The 26,621-nt window shown below is 47.4% G+C and overlaps 4 protein-coding genes across 4 annotated transcripts; 1 reads left to right on the top strand and 3 right to left on the bottom strand.

Moving 5' to 3' along the window:
• The first annotated feature begins 546 nt into the window (after nt 1–546).
• Nucleotides 547–8,200, top strand: klhl43 (kelch-like family member 43). The gene is made up of 6 exons (XM_048994164.1): nt 547–773; nt 3,682–4,544; nt 4,675–5,021; nt 5,428–5,727; nt 5,910–6,085; nt 6,245–8,200. The coding sequence occupies exons 2-6, from the start codon at nt 4,124–4,126 to the stop codon at nt 7,026–7,028; spliced, it is 2,028 nt and encodes a 675-aa protein (XP_048850121.1). The 5' UTR covers nt 547–773; nt 3,682–4,123; the 3' UTR covers nt 7,029–8,200.
• Nucleotides 8,201–9,076: 876 nt separating this feature from the next.
• rpl11 (ribosomal protein L11) lies at nt 9,077–11,800 on the bottom strand. The gene is made up of 6 exons (XM_048994169.1): nt 11,691–11,800; nt 10,550–10,700; nt 10,078–10,184; nt 9,793–9,924; nt 9,316–9,426; nt 9,077–9,156 (listed from the first exon to the last, which is right to left on the bottom strand). The coding sequence occupies exons 1-6, from the start codon at nt 11,694–11,696 to the stop codon at nt 9,127–9,129; spliced, it is 537 nt and encodes a 178-aa protein (XP_048850126.1). The 5' UTR covers nt 11,697–11,800; the 3' UTR covers nt 9,077–9,126.
• A 965-nt stretch (nt 11,801–12,765) lies between these two features.
• Nucleotides 12,766–20,197, bottom strand: LOC125719418 (cyclic GMP-AMP synthase). The gene is made up of 6 exons (XM_048994166.1): nt 19,659–20,197; nt 18,659–18,894; nt 17,815–18,040; nt 16,923–17,273; nt 14,345–14,444; nt 12,766–13,725 (listed from the first exon to the last, which is right to left on the bottom strand). The coding sequence occupies exons 1-6, from the start codon at nt 19,717–19,719 to the stop codon at nt 13,233–13,235; spliced, it is 1,467 nt and encodes a 488-aa protein (XP_048850123.1). The 5' UTR covers nt 19,720–20,197; the 3' UTR covers nt 12,766–13,232.
• A 494-nt stretch (nt 20,198–20,691) lies between these two features.
• eef1a1l2 (eukaryotic translation elongation factor 1 alpha 1, like 2) lies at nt 20,692–26,461 on the bottom strand. The gene is made up of 8 exons (XM_048994168.1): nt 26,312–26,461; nt 25,402–25,558; nt 23,267–23,446; nt 22,882–23,178; nt 22,301–22,451; nt 21,668–21,924; nt 21,096–21,330; nt 20,692–21,012 (listed from the first exon to the last, which is right to left on the bottom strand). The coding sequence occupies exons 2-8, from the start codon at nt 25,543–25,545 to the stop codon at nt 20,888–20,890; spliced, it is 1,389 nt and encodes a 462-aa protein (XP_048850125.1). The 5' UTR covers nt 25,546–25,558; nt 26,312–26,461; the 3' UTR covers nt 20,692–20,887.
• Between the last annotated feature and the right edge of the window lie 160 nt (nt 26,462–26,621).

Genomic DNA, 26,621 nt, shown 5'->3' on the forward strand with positions numbered 1-26,621 from the left:
ATGTCAGTCATTTCACTCCACGATACTTCTTAATGCAATTTTTTGTTAAGGTGACGTAGCAGTATGGTATCTGTGTTGGGGGAATCTTTTGACAGACTTTGCTTAGCAGCCTACAAACACATCAGCCATTTACCTCCATCCACTCCCTGTCAATTCAAGGTTTAAACCTTCGTCTCATTTATGCATGTCCCTTAAAACCAACTTAACTTCTCAGCCATGTAAATTATGTGCTTCCATTTTCAAAGTTATATATAAACGCAAACGTCCTCTTGAGATTATAAATAGTTTCACGCAAGACCAAAATATTTCATGAAGAAAATGGAATTATTCAGGAGCACAATGACTCACACTTATCAACATCAACACACATGGTTCTCCAATGCTGTGCATCTCATGTCCTTCTCGCCATAAGGGGACATTGGGGGAGATGCTGGTGATGGAGCCTGGACTGTGAAGGAGGGTGGTAACTTTACTGAATATAGAATAGCGGGGAGGAGTGTCTGAATTTGGAGATGTAGGTGGAGGGTCTGGGGGTGATGATGGTCACATTTCATACCTTGGCAAGAACTTGTTTTAGCCAGACACTGACGCTTGCCTCGCATTGACGGACAGACAGTGGACAGAGAGGGAGAGGGGAATGAAGACGAGGGAGACAACAGCAAAAAAAAACAAACCAGAGAGCCAAAAGAGAAGTAAAAGAGTGAACCAAACAAACAGACAAAACACTGGAGTTGAAAGAAGAAGCGGGAAGTGAGAGAGGGAGATAGAGCAAGGTATCTAAAGGTTTTTCTTGATGATTTCGTGTTCACCAGTGTTTGCATGCTGTGCTGTATGTTCACCTATTAGATGTGCTCTTCACTAAGTTATGTGGTTAAAAGGATTTTGTAATAAACGTCAGAGAAAAATAATTTTGGAACAACGTAAATACCTTACATGTCATTTGTTTAATGGAAGCTTTTTTTTTCCGATGTGATTTTTATAGCTGAAATATTTTCAGTGTTATCCATCCAGATGTGTACCTTCTAGGTGTCGGGGAAGTTCTTTAAACCAGCCCAGTACCTGCTGCCACCCAGAAAGCTATAGACAACTTCAACGCAGGGGTACATTGGGTAGTGCTTCTGGATATAGTATGATGGGGTGGCAGGGGGATGTGTCACTGCTGCCTGGTCACAATCACACACGCGTCCACAAACGTCCTGAAGCTTCCTGGCTGAGCTGAAAAGACCCACCTAGACTGATAGATGATAGACTGACAGCTCTAGTCAGCAACACCAAGGCAGACATTTTGTGTGTTTATCTTCAGAACAAACCAAAAAACGCACGCATGCATACCAAGAGGAAGCTGACCTGCTGTACGGACATTGCAAACTGTAGGAAGTATATCAGATCTTATAAATAAGCCGAGTGGACAGCAGCAGGAATGTAGCGAGCGGGAGGGGGTGGGGTGCGATGGGGGGGTAATCCCATGCCTGCTGGTACGTCTCTGACGAACACAACAGCTGCAGGTGACCACGCTGCCACCGACCTTGTCCTTCCACATTTGTCAGGCTACTTCGCTGATTCTTTTATCAAAGTAATTTTCACCCTCTATCAGCTTCATCAGCCTTGAACTCCACCATGAAGGATATGGTCCTAGTAATCTTTGGGTTCTAAGTCTGTAGGTCTAACTTCTACTCTACCTACATGTCCTCTCTTGTGACATTTGTTAGCTGCTATCTGCCTCCTCAGTTCCCCTTTTCCTCTTGCTCTTTCGGCAGTCACAGACTCCCAGCACACCCTCAGCAATCATCAGCTTTTTTTATCCTTCAAAATTCCTCTTTCTCTGTCGGCCCTTCACTCCCCCTTCGTTCTCAACAACACGTGTCCCTCTTCTCTCCTCTGTCCTTCTCTCTATGTTTATCTCTGTCTCCCGGCCTCTTAAAATAGTCTGGGTTGTATCTGCAGTTCTTGCTGTCCAACACTGGGAGAGGAGACAGCAGGTGCTGTGGTGTCGGGTGAGAGTTAACCGCTGATGACTGAGCAAAGAGGCCGTTTCTGCCTTTGTCAGTGGGAAGTTGCAGTTGAAAGGAGAAGTTTCTCATTCTTCTGTCACTGTTCCAGTTTATCACTCACACCCCTTAAGGGTGAGAGTCAAGTTAATTATTTCAATAGTCACCTAAGTTCAGCTATATCAACTAGTACTGATACTGTCACTTCTCATATGTAGTGTTTAGTTGTGGGACACATAAATAAAAATAATACATAACTAAAACTGACTTGTGAGGCAGGGCCATAAAAACGGGGCTCGGGTTGCCAGAGAGAAACAGCTGCGTAATCGGATATACGCAGCCTCAGTCCCAGAAACCGCGACCCAACGGGCCGTTGTCGGTCAATATCCACCGGCCTGTGCAGAGAGCCGCTCACATGTGCCTGTTGATGGCGCTCTTGGCGGAGTGAAGGGAACCCACACAGATGTAAAATCACTGAAGTGTTAAGATTAGTTTGACCCAATGGGCAAAGTTTATACACACATGACTTGGTACTACATGTACATGCACAAACAACCTTGAAAAAGTGAAATCCAGGATAGGTTTTACTTTGGACTTTCTTTCATACATTATGCATCAGACGTGTCTTAATTATATATATATATATATATATATATATATATATATATATATATATATATATATATATATATATATGTGCGTGTGTGTGTGTATGCATTTACATGCATAAATATATGCGTGTCTGTATGTATGTATATGAAGACATGACTGACAGCATCATAATGAGAAACTCCATCTTTAAGGAAATCTAGGATGTAAAATGCGAAATGCCGAACTCATATGGTATGGTCGCCATAGAAACAGGACTGGATGCCATGTTGTGAGGGAGAATGACTGAGGTCTGCAGTCATACATCACTGCTGAATCAATGGGTCTCACATATCAACTACTCCATGAAATCAGATGTTCAGACACATAAAAGGAACTTATGATGCTTTAAATCACTGTGTGAGGGGGAACATCATCAAACCATAAAGGCCACTGCAACAACTATTTCTGTTTTATTTATACTGATGCAAAGTGCAGGTGTCTGTGTGTGTGGATGTGTGAGTCAGAGACATTTTGTAGATGTGAACCTGCCCTGCTGTTCAGTGATGCATGTATAAATGGCCATGCGTATGTCACTCTGTGAATGTGTCACAGGATGTCAGTGCAACTGTCCCTCTGCTGGGACGGAGGACAGTAAATGGTATACATGTCCCAACCCAAGCCCTCCCCCCTGGACAATTCCTGGAGAGTAATGCCCACCAGCCACTGCTACCCACTGGTAGGCAGTACCAGCACCTGTTTGTCTTTCTCTCCAGAGTACTGGGGTACTGTATACTGAATATCAACGGCAGTACCAGCACCTGTTTGTCTTTCTCTTCAGAGTACTGCAGTACTGCATATTGAATATCAAGGGCAGTACCAGCACCTGATTGTATTTCTCTCCAGAGTACTGCAGTACTGCATATTGAATATCAAGGGCAGTACCAGCACCTGATTGTATTTCTCTCCAGAGTACTGCAGTACTGCATACTGAATATCAAGGGCAGTACCAGCACCTGTTTGTATTTCTCTCCAGAGTACTGCAGCCATAATAGACGATATAAATGTTTGTGGATCACGTTGTGATGGACATGTGTCCCCTTAGGTGCCGTATGCTGTCCTGCTGAGGCCTGTAACTGACCGTCACCATCTACAACACCACCCAAATCAAGCAAAAGCCTTTCCCCAGTGCCTTGCCCACCTCCTCCATCTCTTCCACAATCAGTTCCACCCAAGTAGCCTGTTGACAGTTCTGTTTCTCCCCCCCTCCCCATCAGCACAGCACATGGTCAGTGGAGTATCAGTGTTTAAGTTGACATTTCAGCCACACCAAGGCCTTGTCCCTTTGGCAAACAGTCAGTGATTTGATCAGTTAATTAGGACACGAGGGCGTCAGTTATCTGATCAGCTAGCAAGTCAGTCAGCCATTTGATAAATTCGCCAGTTAGCCACTCAGATCTACTACTTTTGTCTCTTGGTGCCTCGTCCTGTAAGTCATAAAGATTCACAGTCTGTATCATCAAGCAGGCATCAAATCAGCTCTCACCATGGCCCCAAAGAAGAAGGCGGCCCGTCAGAAAAAGACAGTGGTAGAGACAGTGGGGGTCGACAGTGCTGTAAAGGTGGTACAGAGTGACAAGAAGATCGAGGAGGCGGCACTGGATATTGAGCAGCTGAACCGCCTGAACGGGCTGCCCCTCCCACCCCCGGTGACCAACCCCGGGGAGAAGGTGCTGAGCCTGGGGCGGGGCACTGAGCTGACACGACCCTTCCACGGCTCTGCCCTGCTGGAGGAGCTGAGCCGGATGCGCCAAGAGCGTTTCCTCACCGACCTGGAGCTCGCCAGCAAGACCAAGGCCTTCGACGTCCACAAGCTGGTCATCTCCTCCGTCAGCCAGTACTTCCGCGAGCTGCTGGCCAAGGAGCCCGAGCTGAAGCGAGTAGAGCTTCCCTCACTGTCACCGCTTGGTACGCCTCCTCCCCCGGCATGCCTGTCTAACCCTGGCCAGTCCCGCTTGAGCTCCCCTCTGTCTCCAGTCCCATGATCTCTTCCCAGTGAACTCAATCCCCTTGAATTCTGCTCCTGCCCACTTGCCAGGCCTGGCCAACGTGATCACCTTCGCCTACCTGGGTCGCGTCCACGTGTCGCTGTACACCATCGGCTGCACGGTGTCCGCCGCCTCCGTCCTGCAGATACCGCAGCTGCTGCAGCTGTGCGAGGACTTCCTGCTCGGCGAGCTAAGCGTGCAGACGTGCGTCTACGTGTGGAACATCGCAGCGGCTTACGGCCTGGAGGCTGTGCGTGATGCCGCCCGCCGCTACCTGCTGGAGAACTTCGCCCAGTTCGCTGAGACGCCCCAGTTCACACAGCTGACCCTGGAGCAGATCACTGCCTTCCTGGAGGATGACGGTCTGCTGTTGCCCTCAGAGGTTACGGCCTTCCAGGTGCGTAAAGGCCACTTCCAGGCCTCAAACCTCCTCATTCAACATTCCATCCTGTTTCCAAAGGAAATCCAAACTAGTGGGTGCAATTGCGGGCCTGGTCAGATGGAAATGCCACTTGTGTTAGTCATATCAATGTGCAGTAATAATTTACTGTAAATGTATAACACTGAAATATTGGGATCACATGTCACTGATTAACTTTTTTTTCCTAATTTTCCCCCATTAATTTTGTATATCACCGATACGAGGAGTACATAAGTACTCATCATTACATGATTGGCAATAGGCATACCACAGTGTCACGTTTTTTTTTTTTAAATTTGAGCACCTTTACCTAAAACTTCAAGGTTTCAAGCTCCGTATACTTCCAGGTCTGAGATTTAGATATTCCGTTGGTATCTTTCAGGTCGCAATGAAGTGGCTGGACTTTGACCCCAAACGGCACCCCCACGCAGCTGAGCTGCTGTCCCATGTGCGCTTTGAGACGATTCCGGCCAGCGAGCTCGTCAGCCAGGTGCAGCCAGTGGCCCGCATGATGCAGGACGCGCAGTGTCACCGCTTGCTTGTCGAGGCAATGAATTACCACCTGCTGCCACACCAGCAGAACACCCTACAGTCCAAACGCACGCGTGTGCGCGGGAGCCAGAGCGTCCTGCTCACGGTGGGGGGGCGGCCATCCCTCACTGAGCGTGCTCTAAGCCGGGAGGTGAGTCAACACTAACACCCGCCGGCAAAACAAAACTGGTTATGCTTTTCCCAAACCACAGGTCATGAGCTCCACCATATGATGATAGAAAAGCTAGAGAATCTGCAGGACGGGCACCCACGGACCAATCGTAATTGAGTATGGATGTGTGTGGCTAAGGCGACCTCTGACCTCACTGCTAGGTGCTCTGGAGGGACCCCCGTGAGGGCGTGGCCACCTGGCGCCATCTTTCTCAGCTTCCCGCCAAGAGCTTCAACCAGAACGTTGCCGTCATGGACGGCTTCCTGTACGTGGCCGGGGGCGAGGACCAGAACGACGCCCGTAACCAGGCCAAACATGCAGTGGGCACCTTAAGCAGGTATTTATGGTCACCTAGGTCACACGCAAAAGACAGTCAGTGACAGTGAAAATTGTGAGATGATGGATGTACAGAGTCAATAAGACTTACTTCAATTCTGCCAACAGGGCTGCATAACCATGATGAAACTTTTTGTTTTATACACATTTCTACCCGCAGGTATGATCCACGCTTCAACACCTGGTTGCATCTGAGCAGCATGCGTCAACGGCGCACGCATTTCAGCCTGGTGGCCACCGGGGGGCGCCTGTATGCTATCGGCGGGCGCAATACTGAGGGGCTGCTGGCAACCACGGAGAGCTACTTGCCATCGTCTAACAGCTGGCAGCCGCGCGCGCCGCTTGACATTCCCCGATGCTGCCACGCCAGCACCACACTCCCCACGGGCGAAATCCTCATCACCGGCGGCTACGTCAACCGCGCGTACTCGCGCTCGGTGCTCAGCTACAGCCCCGAGACGGATACCTGGGCGGAGTGTGAGGGGCTTTCCACACCCCGCGGCTGGCACTGCGCGGCCACTCTAGGTGGGAAGGTATACGTGGTGGGTGGGAGCCAGCTGGGGCCTGGGGGTGAGCGTGTTGACGTCCTGCCCATGGAGGCATTCTCCCCGGAGAGCGGGCAGTGGAGCCAGGCTGCACCCTTGCCCCTAGGGGTCAGCACTGCTGGCCTGGCAGCTCTCAACAAGCAGCTGTACCTGCTGGGGGGCTGGAACGAGGCAGAGAAGCGCTACAAGGCGGCGGTGCAGCGATACGACCCCGACACCGACAGCTGGTCCGCCGGCGAGGAGCTGCCTGAGCCCACGGTGGGCGTCTCCTGCTGCGTGCTGTCACTGCCACCGCGTCACAATCCGCGCAGGCAACGGCACGCGCCCGGGCCTGGACACGGCCCCGAGGAGCCGCCCGCAAGGGAGAGCAGCACAGCGGCACAGCCGACCAGCGGCTGAGAGAGAGGGAGGTGGGGTCACGGAGCAAGAGGAGGGAGATGGAGATGGGGGGGGGGGTGACTGAAGGACAGGAAGTAGCAAGGTAGGCGGAAGTGAAACAGGAAGTGGAAGATTACACACACAGAAGAGGTGTCCCTTTAAGCCGTAGCTGCAGGGTATCCCATAGATCGTACGTCAGAAGGGCTTTTATCAGTGAGTGGCTGAACATCAGAGGTCTGTGTGGTGAGCCAAGTGAGAGACATAGCGCCCCCAAACATTAGCGTGTATAACTGCAGGTGAATGTTATCAGGGTTACTAAGTGTAATGGAGATGCTTCAGCAAAAAAAAATATATATAAATAAAAGATTAGATCAAAAAAGAAGCACTTCCACATGTGCAAGAGAAAAAGGTTAAAAAAAAAAAAAAAAAAAAGAAGACAGAACTGAGACCCCAAACAGGAAGCTCGATTATCAGGCCACAAACTGTACCTTCCAATAGGAAGCTCAGTTAACAGCACACTTTTAATTTACCTTTTAAACTGTTCGTGAAACCCACAGAACAGACCAGAATACGAGTCACCTGCTGAAATTTGACTCCAGATCAATGGTTCTGTGGGCTACGGTGGGTCCAATGCTACCTCTATCCTAGAAAAATGAGCCAGTCCATTAGTGTTGTGGGTGTCTTGTCCACTTACTGAAGCCCGATCCATCCTGGGATATGAGGGGGGAGGGGAAAGCTGAACTTGCTCAAAAGCTACTCTGGCCTATTTTCAATGTAACTCTTCCCTTCGACTTGCAACGCAGACATTCTGTTAGACAAAAGTATACTGGGGATGAAATGCAAGCCCCATGTTTGGCATTTACAAAATAAAAGCGTATCCCAAAATGCTCCAGCTTAACACACTGCTCCCTTTCACTTCCTGGTAGTTCGTCACGCCACAAAATCCAAATTCCTTGACCACAAAATTCCCCACTCGTTTTCTACACAGGAGCCCCCGCCATACCCAGTGTCAGCAACAAGGGTCAAAAAAAAAAAAAAAGTGTTATTCCATTGATTTTTCATCCTTTGATGGGTATAAAGGATTCTCATCGCTCCATCATCTTGTGAATTACGCTAAAACAGAATCCCTTCCACTGGAGTGCACTACTATACAAAGCACCATCACTGTGTAATATTAAAGGCTTAAAGTGTAATGTCTTGCTGTAATTTATCATATGCACGTAAAGGAAAATCAACTTTAATATATACAGTTCCCAGATGGTTTGCCGTTGTCCACAGTTCTGGCTATCGGCAGCAAGTCTTGGAATATCTGTAGTTAATACTGTACACTGAACACCACAGCATCAAATTTAACACTTGAGTTTGGACAGTCAAACCACAGGAAAAGCAAGCAAATTCTCACCAATCCTTCAATTAAACCCACACTAAAGAGTGTTCTAGTCCTCAACAGTAATATTATACAAATCCAGACATCCATTGACTTGACCAGGCCCCGTCCTAGAAGTTATGGGGAGGGCAAGCGTCAAATACACCGTATAGATATAATCTAACCCTATAGTGGCAGCACAAATCCATTTTGGTTCTTGCCACGTGCCGCACACAAAGTGCGTCCACTAACAATCACAACTGCTTTGGACATCTTATCTGCTCTTATGAGATGCAAGTATGAACTCATTACTAGATAGGATGCAAGACGATGACCATATAACCCCCAGGAGTCATGTAACATTACTCTGGAAAGCAAAACAGACCTATTACTGCTCCAGAAGAACATTGGGACTCATGTTTCCGTTGGCAGGTGAATTTAGGAAAAGTGTCACTTCCCAGACAAGTCTTCTTGAAGAGGCTGGTAAGCGCCGAGATACCAGCTCACCTAACAACGGGCAAGATGCGCATAAATGGCTCTGACACGTTAACGGGTAAAATGGCAGGGCGCCCACTGGTGCAGAGCCAGGCGAGGGACAAAGACTGGAGAAGTAAACCTCCACTAGTTATGAGGGGCCAGGGGAACGCGTGAAACTTTGGGCGGCCAAGCATCACCAGATTAAACTTCAGACCAAAAGCAGAGATGTCATTTTTCTTTTTAATAGTACATTACAAAGTCAAAAACATGGTCCGGTTACTTCCCAGGGAGGATGACGCCATCGTACTGAAACAAAGGGAAACGCACATTAGCTCCTGATATCAGGCATCAGGAATGTAGACACACCATCTGCTGCGGTAACGGCAACACCGCCACCCTCAAGAGCCGTGTTAAAGACAGGACCCCCGTTAATCCAGCACCCTCCGGCCCACCATCAGAGCTCACCTTCTGCTGGAACCAGCGCATGGCTTCCTCCTTGCGGATGCGGTGCTTGAATCCAATACGGCCCATTTTCCTCTTCTTGTCTGCAATGCTGAAGCCTGGTCTGCCCAGAACCTGGATCAGGTGGCAATTACAGGCAATCAATTTATGACAAATCACTCTGGGATACAACCCTAGCAAAAGCAAATAAAAACTGTTTAATGAGCCTTCAGAAATAGTGAATTTTCATTACTTGACCCATTTCACGTTGCTACTTCACAGAAAAGGATGTTCAAATCACATAAAGGATTCCTGAGCAACTAGCCTGACTGTACTCAAACATCCTGTTTAAACTTGGTTTACAGCAGGTGAACAAACTCCATTCTACAGACAGACAGCAACACCTGCTTGGCAAATACAGCCGAGTGCCTCAAATCGGAGGTATTTTTAGTTCCCGACTCCACATCGGCCACAGCGCAGGGTTGGCGGCAGCCTGCTCACCACGTAGAAGTCCAGGCCGTAGATGCCGATGCTGGGGTCGTACTTTATCCCCAGATCGATGTGCTCCTGGATACCAAATCCGAAGTTGCCAGTGTCAGAGAAGTTATTCTTCCTCAGCTCATATTCACGCACCTGCCGGGAAGGAGAGGTAGGTGGCGCCACACCACAGGTTACGCAAGACACAGGAGCCCCAAGTAGGTGAGCATGGCGACAGTGGCGTGACCAAGCGGCCAGAGGAAAAGGAGGGTGACAGCGACGGTCATTCAGCCAATAAGGCAAACTCACCTTCAACCCCTTCTCCAGGATCTCCTCAGCCTTTGCGCCTCGGACGGTGCAGTGAACGGCGATCTTCTCATTCCTACGGATGCCAAACGATCGCACAGTGTAGCGAGCTGCAAAGAAATGTAAGAGAGAACCATGTGACAACCACCTAGACCCATGGGACGGAGAGTGTGCAGCATGAAGGCAATGTAATGTAGGTTCTCTTATTAGGGAACAGTAATCACACACATTCTGCCCTGTACACATGCTTAGCTGCTCAGCAGTCCACCTCAAACTACCTGCTGAAGAGGTTCGTTGGGGAATGAAGTGGTTTTAAAAAAAACTGGGAACAGTCCGAACTACACACAGGTCATCAAGAAGCATCACTAAAAGGAAGGATCGACAAGCAACTCCAGGATGTTCATTAAAGGGAGATGCTCAAATTTGGAACTGTTGGGTATTGAGGTAGCAGTGAGATGCTGGCAGAGACACGCACCCTTGGAGAAGACCGGGGTCTGGCCAGTGAGCTGCTCCAGCACTTTGGCGGCTCGGGTCAGCCTGTCGCCGCTCTCACCCACACAGATGTTCAGGCAGAGCTTGCGGATGCGCAGCTCTCGCATAGGGTTCTCCTTCTTCTCACCCTGGTCCTGAGAGAGAGACAGAGGGCAGCATTAGGGAACAGACCCTAGACACCCAGCCGGGAGACGGGCAGCCTCCAGCATGCTTACAACAGGCCTTAAGGTGGCTATTAGTGCTGTCAAGAGGTCCCCCCCCACATTTAAGTTGCTTGTTACAGGCTAACTTTATTCCCATACAAAGTTTCCAACTTCGAAAATTTCGCAACCCTAGTCAAGAGGCAAAATCAACCAATATATGAGCCAGGATACAGGTTCACATGCTACATTCATTAAGGCACGTGATTTCCAAAAACATCTATAGATTTACATCTGCTTTCTTGGATAACGTGCTTGCCTAAACATTCGACACTTAAAACAAAGCATCTCAGGACCTGACACCAGAGCGACCAACACATGACGGACATACTACTTGATGAACAGATCATACCATCTAGAAAACCGCTCTTTACCCCATCACGTTCAGTACACGAGCCGAACATTAAGACATATTATATTAAACGTTCATTTAGAGTACAGTCACTTGTCTAGCTCAAAACTATAGACAAGTGCCCCATAAACAGTATTAGGCCTGAAACCCAGGTGAGCTTATGACAATGCACGCAGCCAGCGCTGCCGAGTATGGCGGACATGCCCTAACATATCCCCGCAAAGTAACCGAACGCAGCGACGGCTACCGACACATACTAATAACGCGGGGACGCGGCTCGCTCGTCAACTTTCACGATAATCCGTTACCCATCACAACATAGATAGAAAGAAACATCAGCACTTGAAACTAACATGATCGGACTGGACTAGGGTAGTACAACATCGAGAAGTATTTCCATCGTACAAAAAAGTTTCAGCACTCACATATACAGAAAACACAATAGTAATATCATACGCCAATGTATGCGAGAGTTCAAAATTCACAGACAGCAACCCGACGCGGCGATGGATGCAGATTTAGGTTCCATGCAAACACACGTCGCCATATTCACTGCGGATTCAGCAACTCACCGCCATCTTCGAGAGCTAGAAAAGAGCGAGCACTTCCGGAACAGCAATATATAGCCGGACCGGTAGCGGTGCAACGTCGGGTGGAAACTAAAACCCGTGATTTACCATTCCCAGGCGCAATCCGAAAGTAATTATGTTGTTAAAATTATTATGTGCTATAATTTAATTTATAGCACCTGTGCTTATATTCGGTCATTTAAACAAATGTTTCAATGTAAAATCTAATGAAGTTGTATTTTTTATAAACTGATTTTGTCAAGTCAAGTCAAGTCACGTTTATTTATAAAGCACTTTAAAAACAACAGCTGACCAAAGTACTGGACAAGAAAGGAAATGCGACCTGATAGACAAACAGAAAGGACAACATACAGGACAGAAGAAAAAATGTTTTTTCAATAACACATTCACGCTGAATTGAATGCCAGGGAATAAAAATGAGTTTTAAGACGAGATTTAAAAACAGCCAACGAAGGAGCCAGGCGTATGTGCAGTGGCCAGGCATATGTGCAGTGGCAGCGCGTTCCAGAGCTTAGGCACAATCACTGCAAAGGCCCGATCACCTCTGCTTATTAGTCTAGTGGGAGGAATGACTAGGCAGAGTTGGTCGGCTGACCTAAGTGCCCTGGATGGTGTATGAACTTTCAATAGACCCGATATATATGAAGGCGCAAGACCATGTACGGATTTGAAAACGAATAAAAGAATTTTGAAATGACTCATATAAAGCCAATGAAGGGCTGAGAGCACAGGTGTAATATGCTCACGCCTTCGCGTTCTGGTTAGAAGGTGGGCTGCAGCATTCTGTACTAGCTGAAGACGGGATAAGGAGGAGCAACTAATGCCTGCATACAGGGCATTGCAGTGGTCTACATGGATTATATGATTATTGCAGTTGTTTGGAATTCACATATGAACCATAGCAGATCAGAAAGCAAGTTCCATCTGTTCCGTTGTTTTGACATCATTTGGCACTAGACAAGAAGCTCCTCAGCAAAGTTCCTAACCCCAAAAACACATACAGACGTCATTCTTCACACCTATATGTAGTAGCACCAAGCAGACCAAGCCATTGCAGTGGTGGTGAAAGATGAGAAAGCTTTTATTAAGTCCTTAAAATGACCATGACAAGCACTGAAGGAGCACTGAGGCCAAAGTAATGGGGAAAAGCAAGGAGATCAGATGCCGGACAGTAAGGCACAGACATGGTGGATAATTATACAACGGGCTAGAGACACGTGAGGGTTAGACTGGGTTCACATAAGACACAGGTAAACACACACAGCACAATCAGGAATTACAAGCACTGACAGTAACAATACAGCACGGGCTATTTACAGTCACCTGCAGAGCATGCTGGGATATTCCAATTCCTGCTGCGTTAAGCATGTATTATCTCACACATGTGAAAATACACTAATCACAAATACAGACGAACACACACAAAATCTATTTCAAAAGAAGAGTAATTGATGTCTTCAACATACACATACAGGGTGGGGAATTCTGTAGTACCACTCATGTATAACATGCCAAGGTGCCTACCTACAACTTTTTGTACAGAAACATGATGAAGAAAAAGGCCAAACATATCACCATTGCCTTTTTTACTGGACTGTCACTTGGAGGACATGCTAGTGACATTGGGTCTTTCGGGGTCATGACGTCAGTTGTGCGAAGGGTCTCGACGGGATGGGCCTCCCTCAGAAGGGGGTAGCCCTGCGCACGCTGGTCTTCCAGTGTCTTCTGCAGGAACTGCAGGCAGCGGCGCGGGAAGTCGGGTGGGGCGAAAAGGTTGTGGTCTGGGACAAAAAAGTGTGGCAGCGAGGCGGCATGCACGTGCTTCTGCAGGTTCTCCAAGAGCAGCAGGAAACATTCAGGCAGCAGCTTCTGGGCCCATTTTTGATCCTCAGCCCTATCAGAGAGTGTGTGCAGGAAGACCGTCTTGGCGTGGTATGAGCAGAGGGGCTTCAGATCATTAGGGTAGAGCTGCTTCAGCCTCTCGATAAGGTACTTCAGCAGTTTAAGGCATTGCTTACTGAGGGAGAGAGAGGGACACAATTAGCTGCATCAGAAATCTCCCCAAAACAAACTACCATTTATTGTTTTTATCGAATGTATGAGTTTCATCCATTACTGAAAAACTTATAATTCCTGATCTGGGCTCTGGGTCACAACCCTTCTGCATTTCACCTCCATAAAATAAATTCATAAAATGCGCACTAACCCTTTCTATATTTATCATCCCTCCATCTATTTTCCACAACCACTTCTCTAAAGCACGGTTGTGGTTGGAGGTCAGAACCTATTTTAGGAAACCCAGGGCATAAGCCAGGAGACACTGTGGATGGGGTGACAGTCCATCAAAGGTCACACTCACACATTAAGGGTAATTAATGGGCTAGCAGTACCTGGGAAAGCTGCACGGATGTGGGAAATACATACAGGCTCCACGTAGAGAGCTAAGGGTTGGGAAGTCCCAATCCTGGAGGTGGGAAGCCGTCGCTAGCCAGTGAGCCACCACCCCCCTATATGATGCTCATGCCTTCGTATTTTAATGCTGTTGATCAATTTTAGGTGTGGATTGTGCCAATTATGCCTTTTGAATCATGATGTGAAACACTGTGAACGGTCCAGGATTGGACCCAAAGACTGACCGGCAACACTTCTGGGCATTCTTCTCACAGCAGGTCCGGTTGTTCCCGTGGACCTTTATGATCTGTTTTTCAATGTGCGAGAAAGAAATCCTCCAGCTTTCTGTGACAAAGAAGCACCAGCAGTTATTTAATGCTAGCAAACAAGCATACACACCCACACATACAGCAGGTAGCAGACGGGAATAACGGACCGGAGAAATACAGCTGAAACTGCAAAGATTTCTGGGTATAACAGCTAGGTTAAATTTTTCACCCCTTCGTAGAAATGTCCCTCATCAAGGATCATCATCATTATGTTGAGGTCATGGTGACAGCGTGCCAGGCAGGTCAGACCAGACATTTCTGCCCATCGCTATAAATTGGAGTCCATTCTGGGAATCCTCAAATGTTTCAAAGCCAAACGTGAGATGTAGTCCCTACAGTGTCTTCTGTTCAGTGGGGTATCTCTCAGACCTGAACAGGCGGCATCAAAGAAGACATCAAACTGAATTTATAGTAGATTGTGTGTATGTTGGTGTCAACAATGCTAGCAGCATAATTTTTGAATGTTAATGTTCTAACTTTATTTGAATGGTGAAATTAGTTTGGGGACAGTGGTCAGTGCTATATGTTGGAGGGAAATTATCAGTCTAAATGGAATTAATTAATTCATAATTAAATCACGTTGAAACTCCAGGCGGCATGGACGTTCCAGGGGAGGGACTAGATCTGGGTACAAGAGCAGTGTTTCTGAAACCAGTAGTTGGGGACCTCCAGACGGGAGCTGTGAGGGAGAAAAAACATGGACTGCCTGGCAGGGAGCTGGGAGGGAGCAAAAACGTGGAAGGCTGGCAGAGAGCTGGGAGGGAGCAAAAACGTGGACTGCCTTGAAGGGAGCAAAAATGTGGACCAGCTGGCAGGGAGCTGGGAGGGAGCAAAAACGTGGACCGGCTGGCAGGGAGCAAAAACATGGACTGCCTGGAAGGGAGCCGGAAGGGAGCAAAAACATGCACTGCCTGGAAGGGAGCCGGAAGGGAGCAAAAACATGGACTGCCTGGAAGGGAGCTGGGAGGGAGCAAAAACATGGACTGTCTGACAGGGAGCTGGGAGGGAGCAAAAATGTGGACCGCATGAAGGTCCCCGAGGACCAGGTTGAGTAACACTGCTCTAGACACCTATGAATGAGTGTTTTGAGAATAAAGCGCTCAGCAAATTTCGCTGCCAATATCATCTCCCCCTTCCAACTGACAAATTTCCACCGCCCTGAAATCAGTAATAAAGGTTGGACGTCTGGGTTATTCAGCATGAGACTGTTACTTAGAAGACACGCAAAAGTATCCTATTCCACATGTTAATTCCCATGTCCTGTAGATTTGTTCACCATTCAGAAGAACCATCCATCCATCCATTTTCCAAACCGCGTATCCTACTGGGTCAGGGGGGGTCCGGAGCCTATCCCGGAAGCAATGGGCACGAGCCAGGGAACAACCCAGGATGTGGGGCCAGCCCATTGCAGGGCACACTCACACACCATTCACTCACACATGCACTCCTACGGACAATTTAGCAAGTCCAATTAGCCTCAGTATGTTTTTGGACTGTGGAAGGAAACCGGAGTACCCGGAGGAAACCCCACGATGACATGGGGAGAACATGCAAACTCCACACACATGTGACCCAGGCGGAGACTCGAACCCAGGTCCCAGAGGTATGAGGCAACAGTGCTAACCACTGCACCACCATGCCGCCCCTCAGAAGAACCATGTTTTTCAAAATCATTTATTGTGATGGACAACCAGTCCTGTTGAAAGAAACCAAGAGGCAAGAGCCCAGAAAGGGCCAGACAGCCAGCGCTACCCCTACATCAGCAAAAGCCATGAAACGAATAAAAATCCTAAGTGAGAGACAGCTGGCAGCTCATCCATCTCTCACAGCCAATTCCAGGGCAGGAGTGAGGCTTCATCTAAATGCTAAGGGGAGACTCAGGGGACATGCCCATGCTGATGAGCTGGTTCTCCTTGACCTGGGTGAACGTGATTCTGGGACCAAGGGAAAGTTTGGCCCTGGTCTTTGCCTTGCTGACTCCAGATTGGCTGCCATGAGGATCGGACCTGGTGGACTTCAGCTCGATTCCCCAAGGGGGCTGGTGCCAATCACAGGCAGGGGAACACTCCGGAAGGGACACAGGGGTCTGGCTATCACCACCCTCTTTGCCAAGGGCACCAAGGAAACCCCCAAAACCTCTAACACAATTCCAACACTGGTGCCTACCCCACATATCAAATGCCCCCCCCCACCCCATGACAGCCATCTGCTAACAGCTATCTGGTAACAGGGCATCACAGGTCACATGCACACACTCACTCACCAACCCATTATGGGCAATATACTGACACCAGTTCGTCTACCTGTCTTTGGTCTGGAATAAGAAGAAAAATGAGTCCATTCTCCATATACCATCCGGCAGGATTCAAACCCACAAGCCTATAGGCTGAAAGCAGCTGCACTGCCTACATGTCACCTAAGTATCAGAGTGAAAATCTGCAGACCTGTGCTACTTCTTTTGATACATTATGTGTTTTCACCAAACGACACTCACCTTGGGAATCAGGACTCAGGTTCCTCCTGAGTTTCTTGGGTTTCTTGGCCACGAAGTAGAACCCTTGACTCTTGAGGTTGCAGCGTGTCTTACTCCCCAGCCACTTCTCCACCTTGAGGCCCTTGCGCGTGGCCGGGGGCCAGCCTTGAGCCTCCGACACCTCCAGCGCAGGAACAATATCTAGAGAGATCTGCTCTCTCGTGTCCAAGCCCTTTGCCTCCATTACGCTCTCCTGCACCTCCTCACCTCCCTTCTCCTTATCCTCCTCTCTGACACTCTTCAGCAGCAGGGTGATGGCCGGAGAATTGGGATTCTTCCTGTTCAGCGTCCAGTAGTGCTTCCCACCTGGAGCTTGAAGATCAGCAGCCCCACGGACAAATATCAAATCATGCAGAGCATCGAGATGCAAAGCAGTACTTAACCTGAGCAGATTGATCCGTAGAGAATCCTACTTGAGGATGTACTGGGGCAGGATGAATTTTTACCCTGGGCAGCCGAAGCCATTTAAACCCCATCCCCCAGCCCCAGACAAGCTGTGAGGTGCATCAACGCAGGAGTTCCCAAAGGGTGAATTTTCAGTGTGTTTATAAGCATTCAGGAATTTTTAACTGTAACTGCAACCAGTCGAGTGTGATAAATTTACCAAGGGGACCCCCTACGGTCGCAAAATTGGGGTCGCAAGTCGCTAACACTACTATTTTTGAGGTCATGGGCTGAAAGGTTTGGGAAGCGGTGCATGGATGAATAGGTGAGGTGCATTATCCACCCAGACTGGATGTACTAAAAGTGTTTGTGGTGTCTACTGCACTAGCGCATTGCTATTAGGTATTAAGAGAGATATTGATAGGGCTATATGGCCACGCCTCTTGAACCCTGACCTCTGGAGACTGACCTTCATAAGTTTTAATGAATTTGCGGACCAGGTGGTGTATCTCCTCCAGGATTTTAATAGGCGAGATGGTGCGGGCATCCTGCAGCAGGAAGGCACGTATCTTTTCTCGAGTCTGGTGAGTCAGGGAGACTTTGTAGAACAGCCCATTTAACTCAGCAATCTCTGTCCAGTTGAGTCGGGGTGTTGGTAGCAGAAGCATCATGTCAAACTCATCTGGGTCGCCTATCTGAAGAGGCACAATTAGTCGTTCCACAAGCAGACTCTTAAAACACAACAACACAACCTGAACCCAGAAGCCGAGACCCAGTGTCCTTATTCCAGCCAAATGATAACATCGACAGTGCTGTGATGTTCATTTGCAGCAATCTCATATTGCTATAAGGAATTTTCCTCATTGACCTTTAACTGGATTGAGTTTAGCTTCCGTTGGCTATATTAACCTTCCAATCAACATACATTTACACCAAATGTGATGCAAATCCAAGTCTTATATGGATTTTAGACACCTTGCGCAGAGCAAGCTTGAGGACATTTGAAGGCATCTGCTATATTAGTGCAGCTTCGGAAATGTTACTATCAAATTGCCAGTATATTCCATTTTTATAAATATCAACATTAAATTGCAAAGATTCTGGTAAGACTTCAGTAACAGTTCACACTGACTTCACTATAGCCCTAATTACTGACAGCTACACTGTTTTTTATCCAACCACTCCACACTGCAGACTTGCCAACCAACACCCTCAGAGCAAACCTGAGTAAAAGCCACACTGCAAAGTCACACTGAACACCTGAGCACTGACCACAGAGGAACCCTGATCACCCCACAGCATCTCTCTCGTACCTTCACCATTTCATAGTAGCTCCCGCTGTTCAGCACAGTGACACTTTGGAGGTAGGAATGGGCATTACGCTTCAGGTATTCCAGAAACTTGCCACGCAAGTCATTTACTAACTCAGAAGCCCAGCTCTTGTCCGTCTTGCGAAGTGTGAGGGATTTGGCCAGCTGTCTGATACAATGGTGCAAAGCGGCATTGTTGTCTGATAGAGCTCCCCCTGCTGGTGAGTCCTCCAAACCATCTGTAAACAAGGTGAGATGAACTGGTGACTGGTTTTAGTGGTTTTAGACAGACTGGATGCTCACACATGAAAACTTTCCAGTTCTATCATCAGTGTTGGTTTGAACAATCTAATGGAAAACTGTAACCTAAGAAAATAAATTAAAAAATAAACTATGTGAGGACAACCGTTAGTGGACACTCTTTTCAACTATTCTCTGCCTATAAAGAATGTATCCTACGATGTACTGTGGTGAGTTTTCAATGTAACGGGATTTAATCACTAAAGGTAAAAAAGGACATAGGCTCCAGTTACATGACTCACAACTGATTACTTGTGAATCGACAGCAAATAATTTGGAAAGACTTAGACTTGGAGGCAAATGACTTGGACTGCAATGTTTTGACTCGAAACTTAACTTGGACTCACCAAGCAATGAATCGTTCCCATCCCTGATTAATAAGTATCCCAACAAAAGGTTAAAAATTGCTAAAACCTAGTCATGTGCCAGTATTCTAGCCACCAGCAATGTCTGCTAACTTGCTTTAAAACAGAATTCTTGTTCAACGCTCATTCTCATTTTTGAGGTCACACCCATCTCTCTCTCTCTTTCTATTCCTGGCAGGCCAGTACATCTTTGAAAGAAACTAAAGCTTTCTAGATATCCCCATCACCACAGATAAAACCATTTGTATGTAAAGAAATGAATCTGAGCTAAAACAATATGTCAGTTGACTGCCTGTGCTGACTAAGCAGCGAAGTAAAGGAAAGTAAAGAATCATTACCTGCATGCATCCTGTCCATGACTGCTGCCGTATTCAGTGAAGGTAAATGTGACGTCAACATTCACTCACGCAAAATACAGCACGCCTACAAGCTCTGAACAGGGCGGTATTCTAAACAGCTACTCATTGTCATACTCTTAGTGTGATTCATCTTGAAACTTAACATCAATCTGACGCTTTAGATCAACGTTTCTCAATCCAGTCCCCGGTGACACAGACAGTCCACATTTTTGTTCCCTTCCTGCTCCCTGCCAGACAGTCCACATTTTTGTTCCCTTCCTGCTCCCTGCCAGACAGTCCACTTTTTGGCTCTTGGATTTTGGTATTTTTATTTTTTCATTTATTTTGTTACGGTTGTAACAACTCCCTTCAATCCCATCTGGTCTTGCAGTCCCAAGGCACCGGAGGAGATGGTGGTTTGTAGGAAAGGCAAGTCGCGGCTCCCTGCTTCGCCTCTCGTTTTGTAACTCCGTGCACACAGAGGAGTCGCTCGCCTTGAGTTTCCTTGTTAATTTGTTTTTCATTCTAATTTGTTCCTCTATTTGAAATTTCTTTCAACGGGTGGTTCTTGTTCTCTCTCATTTTATGGTACGGGTTGTATGCGGACTGTCTGCAGGTCCCTAAGAGCCAGATTGGTTTCTATCTTCCCACTTTTTTGCATTAAGAGGGGTTCAAGGACTTAATGCAGCTGAGTGCTGGTCTGAAGGGGGGGGAGGGGGGGTCACACATGAAGTCATTTAGAAAACAAGACAGGTTTACTTTAGATATTTGACTCTTTAAAATATCTATAGAATCAGTAACAGTCTCTGTTCTTCTGTTTAGAGAGACAAACCTATCCATCCATTTTCTGTGTTTAATCCCCATGACTCCCCCTCCCAAAAAAAACTCTGGTGACCAGCAGCTAAAGCCCCCAGGTGAATCAGAATGAGCACTGGCTTGTGTTTCATAAATAACACACGCATTTTGTGTTTGCCTTATTCCGCAGATCTTTGGTCGGTGCTTCGGTTTACAATGAACACAATGACACAAATCATCATGGCAACTAATGGATTTTATTATAGTTATGATTATGCCGGTAATGCAAGTAATTCTTAAAATTAACATTTTTTGCCTCCTTTCCTGCGAAAACTTTTGCGATGGGTTTTGATCAGCATTAGCCAGTCCTTCAGTAGAGAGCTCAGCTTCTGAGACACGTCTGGGGCAGGTGCAGCGATGTCCGAAGAGGGAGTTCACTTCGCCTTGGCGGCCTTCTGCGCGGATTTGGTCACCTTGCCACCGGTGGAGGCCTTCTTGTCGACGGCCTTGATCACGCCGACGGCCACCGTCTGCCTCATGTCACGCACAGCGAAGCGACCTGCAAAAAAGACATTTGTCAGCTACCCACAAGCCAAACAAACATCAGAATGGCAGCTACCACGGCGACCTGCAGTAACTCACCCAGAGGAGGGTATTCGGAGAAGCTCTCCACACACATGGGCTTCCCAGGGACCATGAGGATGATGGCGGCATCGCCGGATTTCAGGCTCTTGGGGTTGTCCTCCAGCTTCTTGCCGGAACGGCGGTCGATCTTCTCCTTCAGCTCGGCGAACTTGCAGGCGATGTGGGCAGTGTGGCAGTCCAGCACGGGGGCATATCCCTGGGCGATCTGGCCAGGGTGGTTCAGGATGATGACCTGAGAAGACATGCAGAATATTCCGACATCAAACACCATATCAACATATCAGTGCATATTGGTTCCACTGAAGATGCTTTGTACTCTTTCCTCTTTCGTGAAAACTTTGAACTTCATTGTAATGTTGGAAATACAATGTCGAATTCATAATCTATTTCAGCGTTAGTTCTACACCATTTTCATTATATTGAATTAACTGACACTTTTATTCAAAGTGACTTACAGTAGAGGAAAGGACTACAATTTATTTGTACACACACACACCCCCCCGATTTTAAACTACAACCTTTGTATTGTCGTTTGCGTCAAAGACAAATTTTAAAAATAACCTCCACACCTGAGCCGTAAAGTTTCCAGCCTCCTGAGGGGGGTCGTTCTTGCTGTCGCCAGCCACATTACCACGACGGATGTCCTTCACAGACACGTTCTTGACGTTGAAACCCACATTGTCTCCAGGCAGGGCCTCGACCAGGGTCTCGTGGTGCATCTCCACAGACTTCACCTCAGTGGTCACGTTGGCAGGGGCAAAGGTCACCACCATACCGGCCTTGAGGGTGCCAGTCTCCACACGGCCCACGGGCACAGTTCCGATACCTAGGGAAGGACCATTTATACCATGACGGCATGTTATCTCCTCAGTATGGCACGTAACTAAAAATGGCCTGCGGTTATCTCTATAGCCTTTAATTTTCTAATAAAGCAATTCTGCCTACAGAGATTTCTCTTCTGATCATAAGTCTGGGTTCTTTATTATACCTTAAATACTATACGTTAGTTATGACATTAGAATTACTATCATTTTTTAAATATCACCTGAAACCTTTTACCAGGTCATGTAACTAAACTTCCCAGAGGATTATGGATAAGTTCATACGCCACCACATAACTGACGTGTCCTCTGTGCCTAGTCGCCCTGCGGCCTGGTGCCCATCTGTGCTCTCCCTTGCAGAGCTGGCTGGCAGAACCTTACCGCCAATCTTGTAGACGTCCTGCAGGGGCAGGCGGAGCGGCTTGTCGGTGGGGCGGGTAGGGGGCAGGATGGAGTCCAGGGCCTCCAGCAGGGTGGTGCCGCTGCAGCTACCCTCCTTGCGCTCCACCTTCCAGCCTTTGAACCAGGTCATCTGCAGGGCACAGATGTATGAGCGAGGTGCCGGTCTCACGGCTGCGCCACAATTTCACCATCATTTAACTGAATTTAAATGTTATAATTCACTTTCCTTACATCCACTTCTTATGTAACCAAACCTCCACTGCATAACAAAAACATTTTACTCGGTAGCACCTTCATCTATTTGACGGCACTGCGTTTTGCCAATATTTAAAATTTTGTTTCCACTTGCAAAATACTAATCAAATAATACTTGAAAATGAATGTACTTACTGCACACCTGATATATCTGGATTTTTTTCATATATTCAAGTTTTAATCATCTTAAATATGCATATGAAGATAAACAGAATAAATAAATGATGTGGAAGGTAACAGCCATGTGCAACTACCGGTACGATCATCAGGTTCCCAAACCCCCCAGCTGGGTGCCGCCTACTCACATTGGGGCTGGGCTCAAGCATGTTGTCACCGTGCCAGCCAGAGATGGGCACGAAGGCAACGGTGGCAGGGTTGTAGCCGATCTTCTTGATGTAGGTGCTGACTTCCTTGGTGATTTCCTCGAAACGCTTCTGGCTGTAGGGGGGCTCAGTGGAGTCCATCTTGTTGACTCCCACGATGAGCTGCTTCACTCCCAGGGTGTAAGCGAGGAGGGCATGTTCACGGGTCTGTCCGTTCTTGGAGATACCAGCCTCGAACTCGCCCACACCACCAGCCACGATCAGCACAGCGCAGTCAGCCTGTGGGGGCAGGCATCATCAGCATCGGGGGGGGGGCGAGGAAAATGCCAAGCTCGGAATTCCAGCCATTCGGCTGCCAAGTCTTTACCTGCGAGGTGCCAGTGATCATGTTCTTGATGAAGTCCCTGTGACCAGGGGCATCGATGATGGTGACGTAGTACTTGCTGGTCTCAAACTTCCAGAGGGAGATGTCGATGGTGATACCACGCTCACGCTCGGCCTTCAGCTTGTCCAGCACCCAGGCGTACTTGAAGGAGCCTTTGCCCATCTGAGAACATAACAATAATGATGCTACTGATCCCGGCGGGGAAGTTCTCTTCCCGCCTACCCCATCCTGCTCTCCATGACACACATGTAGGTGACAGCAAGCTTGGCAGCGAAGGGCAGCCACCTGCAGTGGGGGGCTGGGGGTTACGGGCCGCGCCCAAGGGCCCACAGGCATGACAATTCTGCCGAAACCAGACTCAAACCGACCCCCGTCGGATCACATGCGCAGGAGCTTAACCCTTATGCATGTAATGTAGGCCAAAGGTTCATATTGTTTTTCATGCTTTTAGATGCCAGGTTTCACATTTGCTATCTGACTTCTGGTATTAATACATGTAAAAATACTGCATCTTAAACCATTCAGATGCAGAACCAAATATTCCAGCAGTCTGGCGCGTCTCCGTCCGGCTCCGTGGCTGCAGGCTGCGTTTTTGTGTTGTCTTACTTCCACAGACCAAAGACATGCCTTTCGGGTAAATCTATGACTTTAAAGTGGCCTCAAAATCTACCCGGTGCCTCCCAGGAAAAGCTGACGTCCCATTGGTCAAGTATTGATTAAGAAAATGGGTGGAGGTTTTAATTTAATGGGCTTGGTTGAGATTAAGAGATTCGTAATAGATGTTTACTCCAATCTTCCCTCATTCTTTTTAATGTTTAACTTTATGTTTTTTTTTCTAAAAAGTGCCCTAACAATGTGACTACATTTTGCTGTCTACACCAAAAGCTCTTGCCCAGTTCAGAGTTTAATTCGTTTTTTTTTTTTGGTAAGTTTAAAAAAAAGCAAATAGGCACATATTGGCAGTAATCTAGAGCAAACATGTGATGAGGAGTGAAAAACAACACACAGCTCTGCAAAAGCTGATTTCGCCTCGTCATTACCAAGGCTTCAGCTGCTGTCTTACAGTACAGTGCCACTCATGGGCGTCTGAATATTTCCGAGGGAAAATCCTACCGTCGTATGCAAGGTCCAGAAATCATGTGTGTCTGAGTGGTTCGAGTATAAAATGGGTTTATTTGGTTATTAAATTTTGTGGGGGTGTCTCAAATCTCTGTGGTTAGCTTTACACCTCCAGGGCTGAGGACTCAGCACCCCCCCCCAAGCTCTGTGTGGGTGGAGCTCACATGTAGTACTTATTTTCATGCTGGGGTCCTCCAAAAATGATGAAATGATGGTGTCTCTAAGCTGCCCCTGATGTGAATGAACGGGTGCCTCACGATGGTCTGCCACCCTGTCCAGCTGCATCGTACCCAATGTGTCCTGTAATAGGATCCAGATTCTGTGGCCTTTTACTGGATAAAGGGCGATAAATGGCAATTTCAGTGGCCTCACCCTAGCCAACAAAATAGCCTTTTTCTGAAATGTAACATTTGCAAAAAGTATAGATGATATTTAAAATGCATTAGGGGGTGACACCTTTTACCAGCAGATAACGTGAGAAAATAACGATAACATATATGTCCAATTACCGATATCTAGACTATAAGACAGAGAATGGAAAAGAAATTATGGTAACAATATTTAAAGTTAAAAATGTTCTAATAAGTATCGCAAACTTACATTAATATAATTAAGGTTACTTTAATACTATTTATACTTGGGATTAAAATATTTAAATATCAGCGATCGAGTGGCGTTCTGTCTATCCTAAGCCCCGCTCTACAAGCTTCCTGGTATAGGCTTTGAAACACTACAAGTATGTAAGTAAAAACAAAAAGGACGCAGGATTTGTATAACGGTATAGGGAAAATCTTCAGCGAGCATTTTACGTAACAAGATTTTTCAGCGTCTATAGTCGTAATCAACTTGTAATGAACGCCGTCGGCCGGTTGGTGTCGCTACTGCGCCGGACATGCCGCCGGTCTGCGCAGTCACGCCCCGCATGCACGCAAGCAGTCGCTGCCAAGTCCCAGCTCTTTTGTCACCCCCTCCCCCCCCCTCGCAAAGGAAATACCCACCTCTGCTGCTTCCTTCTCGAATTTCTCGATGGTTCTCTTGTCGATGCCTCCACACTTGTAGATAAGGTGCCCGGTGGTCGTAGACTTTCCAGAGTCGACATGGCCGATGACCACGATGTTGATGTGGGTCTTTTCCTTCCCCATGTTTTTTTACTTACTAAAATGAGATACATAACTGGCTATATGAGCACCCGTAAATCCAGCTAACTGAGCACATAAACAAAACCCTTATAAGCCAAAGAGGTAACTACAGTTTTCGTTGGAAGGGTGAACAAATAAAATCTGAGCATTATACGAATTATTGGAATAACTTGCTCATTACTGTTAGTGTCCCCGCCTCCTCCTCCTCCTCCTCCCGGCGCCCTCCATGTTGAGCTGGAGTGCGCACAGACCGGCCATGTTAAGTACTGCCAGTCAGTAAAATCGATCACCGCCATGCGTCCGGCTCCGGGTGATATAATCAGAGAACCCGGGCTAGCGCCATCATACCATTCACAAAAAAGGGCAAAGCAATCGGCTTTCACGGTCGCTCTTCGGTGTTTCTTCCCAATTGTATACATGAAATGATGACATGCCTCCTATCACTTCCCATAGAATGAAAGCTCCATTCAGAGCGATTCGCCCGGAATAAGATTGAGATTCGTTTTAGAATCACATAAAAGGAATGAGTATACGTAAAACGCCGCCCACGGCTGCTTAAATCAAAAGTAGATAAATGACGCCACAAGCTCCCCTCCAGACCACCATACGCTTCAATGTCAAGGTCTACGGAGGTATTTTCCCTTTAAAAAGTCGTAATGCAGGGAAAAGCGGAAACGCTTAACCCAAGGCAGACGGTGGTTTAACAGATCAGAGGATAGCATCACACCGCATGTCAAAGGCATCCGTTTAAGAAATCCCCCCTACAAACCTGTAATTTAATGTTTTCCAGCAGATATTCCAGGATAAGAGCGGAGAAAGGACCGACTGTGGCTCCTCAGCGCATTTTATACCGGCACGGCGGGGGGCGTCAAGAGCAGGGAGCGGGCGACGCAGCTGGAATGCGAGCTCGTGCGCTACATCATTGGTCACAGCACCAGTGCATCGCAGCCATTGGCTGGCTAAATATTCGGGCAACCGAACACTTGTCTGCGACAGCCACCAGCAGACACGTGGGCTACATGTAAGGATTAGCAAGGCAGCATAGCAGGAACGCAATACTATGAAACAGCAAGTAATTC

The sequence above is a fragment of the Brienomyrus brachyistius genome, chromosome 23, assembly GCF_023856365.1.
Source record: "Brienomyrus brachyistius isolate T26 chromosome 23, BBRACH_0.4, whole genome shotgun sequence".
Classification (NCBI taxonomy): domain Eukaryota; kingdom Metazoa; phylum Chordata; class Actinopteri; order Osteoglossiformes; family Mormyridae; genus Brienomyrus; species Brienomyrus brachyistius.